Source organism: Pungitius pungitius, chromosome 14 (assembly GCF_949316345.1).
Source record: "Pungitius pungitius chromosome 14, fPunPun2.1, whole genome shotgun sequence".
NCBI classification, from domain to species: Eukaryota; Metazoa; Chordata; class Actinopteri; order Perciformes; family Gasterosteidae; genus Pungitius; species Pungitius pungitius.
Window position 1 is genome coordinate 5,048,229 of NC_084913.1, and position 5,780 is coordinate 5,054,008.

The following is a 5,780-nucleotide window of genomic DNA, read 5'->3' on the forward strand; positions in this document are numbered from 1 at the left end:
ACTTGTCTACGTTTAAATAGCACTACAAATGTGTACATTTTGATTTCAATTCGAATTTAGTAGCTTGTTATTTGATGCGTATCTCGTCGCAACGTCACTGACCACGTGCTTCCCCGTCACGTGGCCAACCCGGAAGTCTCCGCCGTGCGCTCGACATGCCGAACATGTTCACCTCACAAAGTCCCGAGTCAGAGCTGTAAAGTTTATCTGTGAAATATCCCCCTCGTGTTGTCGTGGTGCGAGCAGCCATGAGCGACGAGGTGCGCTGCTTGAAGGCTCAGCTCGAGGAGAAAGAGAAAGAGATCGCTGCTCTCAAGAATAAACTGGAAACGGTAACGGTAGAAATATGCATTTATACGATATGTCTGCCTCTTGCTTTGCAGTTCGGGATTCGTGGTGTAAAGTTAGCCGTGTGGCGTTTGATCTGACGTGAAACATACTGGTGCTTCTGACGTCATTACATTGTAATGCTTTAGTTTACTCTTTTCTTAAAATGAATTGCATACTCGATAGCTTAGCTCGTGAACCTGCGATTCATATGAATGACAAATGAACCATAAAAAATACCAAAAAAGCAATTATGCCCAATTAACTACATGGAGGGATCACAAATATCCATGTTAATATCTATTAACATTGCATTAAATGTGAATTAAATACTATGATTTTGTATGATAAATACTGGAATGCAGTGCTATAAAATGCAATTCAGATGGCTTTGAATTTACAAAAGAAATGCCAGATATGCAGCAACGCATGCCTAATTACTATTAATTGTGAAGTTTAAAAAAAAATCTAAAATATATTTGGAAATTGTGAAAAAGCGATTAAGCACACTCATTCACTAAGTCTGGAATGCCAGTTAAGAAATAAATAAGCACGCTCTAGTCCACTTAATTCCCAAATAGTGCCTTATGTCAGACGCATGTACTGTGTACAGTAGAAATGTAGCTCATGATATCATAGAGCCGGGCTGCTCGTGGCTGGGATGCCACATGGCTTCTAGCTCCTGCTTAAACGTGTCGCTTATATCTTGTGGTGTAACTCCTCCCCCGGTGTGTAAGAGCCATGCCTCAGTGCTGCAGCTGCATGAGAAAGTGACCCCACTGAGCCCCCTGAAGGCCAAGGCGGCCCTCAGCAACCAGGACATCCGGAGGTACAGCAGACAACTCCTCCTGCCCGACCTGGGTGTGCGAGGTAGGGACGGCGAGAGGCGTCACGCCGATGTGCCCCGCGGCAAGCATTCTGTCCGGTGCGATTAACAATTTTCATTTGACCGCAGGTCAGCTTAATTTGTCCCAGACCTCCGTGCTGATTGTGGGCTGCGGAGGACTGGGCTGCCCCCTGGCACAGTATCTTGCTGCCGCAGGCATCGGTAGGTCGTCCAGTTGATTACCTCAAAGCATGACGCGTTGCCAAGCAAATCAAACCGTTAACCTTTAAATAAATGTGCTCTGTGGGTGTGAGTAATTGTTGAGCTATCAAAAGGTAATTTCCTTTTCACGCAGGGTCTTAAATTAGCAATCTGGCTCACCTCCCCCGGCTGGCTGGTAAACTAAATAAATCTAACAGCGGGGAGGAGGTTTTGAACTATAGTTATTAATCTCCACTCACCATATAAATAATTCACACTACCCATTTTTGTGCTGTTTAATGATTACAATCATTGTTGGGCTGGAACAGTTAGTGTTAGGAGTCAAGAGCATATTCACAGGTTAAGACGTCGTTATTTTTGACTTGTTGGTCTCCGCAGGGCGCCTGGGCCTGCTGGACTACGACGAGGTGGAGCTCAGCAACCTGCACAGACAGGTGCTTCACGGCGAGGAGAACCAGGGCCAAGCCAAGGCTCTGTCTGCTGCCAACGCCATCAAACGGTACGGATTGAGAAATGTAAATCCCCGCACGCGCTAGTGCCCGAAACCCGACCTGAAACAGAGAAGCTAGTATTTGGGTATTATTAGTAGTATACAGTTCTGTAGCCATGATAAGGGGGGGTACTTCTGTGTATTTTGTGAGCGTTCAGTCGCAGTGCAATGAATGCCGGCGCTCTCCAGTCTCACCGCGAGGTTATACTCGGTTGTGTATTTTCTCCCCAGTCTGCAAATATTGCGTAAACATGTTATTTCAGAGACACCACCTCACAGTGGGCTCTCTGTGGTCGGCGCGCACGCTGTAGAGCCGCCACCACACGAGGGCACCATTTCTCTCTGACCTTACTTCAATTTTATTTTTTTATTTTTTTACACACGCAGGTTGAACTCCACAGTGGAGTGCATCCCGTACCACCTGCAGCTCTCGCCGGAGAACGCCCTGCAACTCATTCAGCAGTATCCTCTACCACGCACCGGTTCATCCGCGAATGCATCTGCGATAGCACGTGCAGTATATGAAACCCACCACGTTCTCGGTGACCCCTTGACTTCGCTGACCTCATGTATGACATCGTGGCGGATTGCTCGGACAACGTCCCCACTCGCTACCTGGTGAACGACGCGTGCGTGCTGGGGGGTAAGCCCCTGGTGTCGGCCAGCGCCCTGCGGATGGAGGGACAGGTGAGGCAGAAAAGGGGTCGGGGGTCCAGCGGCTCCTCCACAGTCTTCATGTGACTTTAGGTCTGTGAAATCCCTCTCGATCTGTGTGTGTGTGTGTGTGTTTTAGCTGACAGTATATAACTACCGCGGAGGCCCCTGCTACAGATGTCTGTACCCGGTGCCCCCGCCCCCGGAGACGGTGACCAACTGCTCCGACGGAGGGGTGTTAGGAGTGGGTGAGACTTGCCCCCAGGGAGCCATGTGACTCTTGTTCAGAGTTCAGTAATGAGTCATGTAATTGATTTTCTTTCTTTTCTTTTTTTTTTTTTTTCCCATCCAAGTTCCGGGGATAATGGGCTGCTTCCAAGCGTTGGAAGTCCTCAAGATTGCCTCTGGACAAGGCTGTATCCTTTCCCATTCTTCACACAGTGCCCTTCTTTCTTTGTTGCAACGTTGCGGCGTGCGGCGGCTGTTCTGTGCCCCGTCGGACTGGAATGCAGCGGAAAAAAACCCCAGAATGGCGCTTCTTCATCCGCCTAATCCCATGAGCGCCGCCGCCGATGCGATTTCGATTTCCCCGTTGTTGCCGTTTTCCTTGACCCCGTCGGGCCAGCTTCCTGCGGCCAGCAGCTGCTGATGTTTGACGCTCAGGACGCCCGATTCCGGTCCATCAAGCTGCGGCCCAAGCAGGCGGGCTGTGCGGTGTGCGGCGAGAGGCCCGCTGTGACCCGGCTGGTGGACTACGAGGCTTTCTGCGGCTGCGCTGCCACAGATAAGGTTGGTCACGAGGAGCATTTAGGAAGTGTTTCCCGTTCAATTGGAAGCGGGGCACGTCATCCTTCTGTCGTAGTCGCAGGAAAATGAGTCTCTTATTGTCTGGATCTTTCCATGTGTTTTCCAGTGCCGCAAACTCGACCTGCTTTCCAGAGACCAGAGGATTTCGGTGCAGGTAGAGCAACGCGCATCGTCCAGAACAGTCGCCCATCGCGTGACTCCGTGCATTTAGTGCCGTTTATTGTATGATTACCCACAATTTTCGCCACAGTTTTCATGTGTGTTCATAAAGTGATTGCATCTCAGCGCCGACCCAGCCCCAGATGGGAAATGACTTGAAATGTGCCTGTAGATTTTCTATGGGAAAGAATAACATGTTCTATTTGGTGCAGAGAGCTGTGGGAGTAGGGGTTGCGTCAACTTTCTGGAGAATTGGTGCTTTCAAACCAGCGGAGTCATTAAGCCCAGAGATTGGGATCATGATTGATTGGGCTGTAATCAAGATTTGTGCGAGGGGCTCCATTAACCCCCCCCCCCCCCCCCGCCCCAACAAAAACAGTTTTGTTTCCTCTTTGATTTAAGGAAAAAGCAGTTAAACTGTTCATATTACTCCACAAACCCAAATCCAGGCAACGTTTCAACATTTGCTGAGAGCAACTGTGGTTAACCTGTTTTTATAGATATTATTTATTTTCTGGAAAGAGGAAGCTCCACCTCTCTCTAAAAAAATAAGTGATTTTTCTGCTTTGATGTCATTCCAGGATTATAAATCTATAATGGACAATGCAGAGCCCCATCTGTTGTTGGACGTGCGCCCTCTTGTGGAGGTGGACATATGCCACTTGCCGCTCTCCCTCAGTATCCTTTTTAGAGGCCGAGGCACAACACCAGTCTCCTATTTCCAATCCCGGGGGGGGGAGGGGGGGGATTATTCTCCTTATATTGTTGCCAGACATTCCCCTGGCAAGCCTGGAGGAGAGGAAGAGCGAACATCTCCGATTACTCCAGGAGCGAATCAGCCAGCTGAAGCAGCAGATGGAGGGTGACCGCCGGCCTCCAGGTAACGTCCCCCCCCCCGAGCCGAGGCTTTGGGTCCGCACGTGTTGTTTAAAAATGGACCGGCACGTAGAGCCACTCGTGCATATTCACAGGCCGCCGCGTGGTCTCGTACCGCTGGTTTGCTTTGGGCGGCTAGTAACGGGGTTGCTAGGTAACCGTTTTTTCCAAAACAAGTACGGTCAACCCAAGCAGCTGGCCTGCCTTTTAGAGAAATTCATATATTCATAATGTTATTTTTGTGATGTTCTGGATATTCACTGTGTTGAGCTATCAATGAGCTAAATTTAGAGCGGTATTTAATACAGTTATGTGTGGTCAGCTTTTGCACACACGCTCTAAACCATTTACCTTTTCTTTGTTTTCAAATTCTGGAGGATTCAAACTATTGTGCAGCATCTTGTCACTTTAGATGTTTATTTGTGCTATCATATATATATATATATAATAGTCAATAATAAGTATATGATGCATATATCATGTTTAAATCCACTGTTGTCACCAAGCTAACTAACCCTTTCTCTGCTGATTCCTCCAGTGTATGTGATCTGTAAGCTGGGTAACGACTCTCAGAAGGCAGTGCAGCTTGTGGAGAAGATGAGTGGATCAGAAGTGGACAGTGTCTCGGTGAAAGACATCAGCGGAGGCCTCATGGCTTGGGCAAAGAGAATAGACCCCACATTTCCACAGTATTAATCTATTTTAAACCATTTTCTATATCAATAAAGTCAGTTTTTTTCTGCATTGTTTACTTGTTTTCTTATTTATGTAATCACTAAACTGTCTGGTCAATTGATGCTTACTGGAATAAATAAATAGCAAAATCTCACATAGTGTGTAACAATGGACCAGCTACCAATGTGTAGTAAAACCCTTCATTGAAAAATATCAGCTGGTGTTTAGAATAAGTGGCTTAATGGTTTCCAGGACGCATAGCTCCATTAATAAGGGCCCTTAGTAACCCTACACATCCTTATTTTCCCTCTGCTGGTGGTTTTACAGGTTTTGGCAGACTTTAACTTTTTGTTGTTGTTAGTTAACGGAATGCACATGTTTTCCTGTACTTTATTATTGATGGGGACACAGCAATCATCTCTATGGCTTCTGAGGGGCTCCCGAACCACCGTTTTGAAAGCAGTTTAAAACAAACCAACCCGGGTAGAATGTAGAATAAAGTTTTTTTTTTTCCCTCTCGGCATGGCCAAGTTGAAATAACGGAAAAGAAACCGCACATGCGCATTGGTCTGAGCTCCATCGGAGGCGCCATTGCTTCCCACGGAGTGTAGTTCAAGTTGTCCTCCCCGCTCTTGCAAAGTCAGTTATGCGGAGACAATAAAAAGACTCCATCCCCCAGCGACTGTGGCTGCTCCTTTTTCTCGTCGAGGAGGGGGAGGAGGAGGAGGGGGTGCGGGGGGGGGG

The 5,780-nt window shown here is 47.8% G+C and overlaps 1 protein-coding gene across 1 annotated transcript; it reads left to right on the forward strand.

Moving 5' to 3' along the window:
* Window positions 1-200: 200 nt before the first annotated feature.
* On the forward strand, window positions 201-5,105 carry mocs3 (molybdenum cofactor synthesis 3). The gene is made up of 13 exons (XM_037485928.2): window positions 201-332; window positions 1,065-1,197; window positions 1,283-1,375; window positions 1,754-1,874; window positions 2,253-2,327; window positions 2,435-2,552; window positions 2,659-2,767; window positions 2,873-2,935; window positions 3,145-3,308; window positions 3,433-3,480; window positions 4,067-4,163; window positions 4,258-4,365; window positions 4,900-5,105. Exons 1-13 carry the CDS (start codon window positions 249-251, stop codon window positions 5,055-5,057), a joined length of 1,371 nt encoding a protein of 456 aa, XP_037341825.2. The 5' UTR covers window positions 201-248; the 3' UTR covers window positions 5,058-5,105.
* Window positions 5,106-5,780: the final 675 nt, after the last annotated feature.

Excerpts from the sequence above, each read along its gene's own strand:
- mocs3 (XM_037485928.2), top strand. The coding sequence starts at position 249 with ATGAGCGACGAGGTGCGCTGCTTGAAGGCTCAGCTCGAGGAGAAAGAG. Across the intron at positions 1,198-1,282 it reads GCCCGACCTGGGTGTGCGAG|GTCAGCTTAATTTGTCCCAG; the intron begins GTAGGGACGGCG and ends ATTTGACCGCAG. Across the intron at positions 2,936-3,144 it reads GATTGCCTCTGGACAAGGCT|CTTCCTGCGGCCAGCAGCTG; the intron begins GTATCCTTTCCC and ends CCGTCGGGCCAG.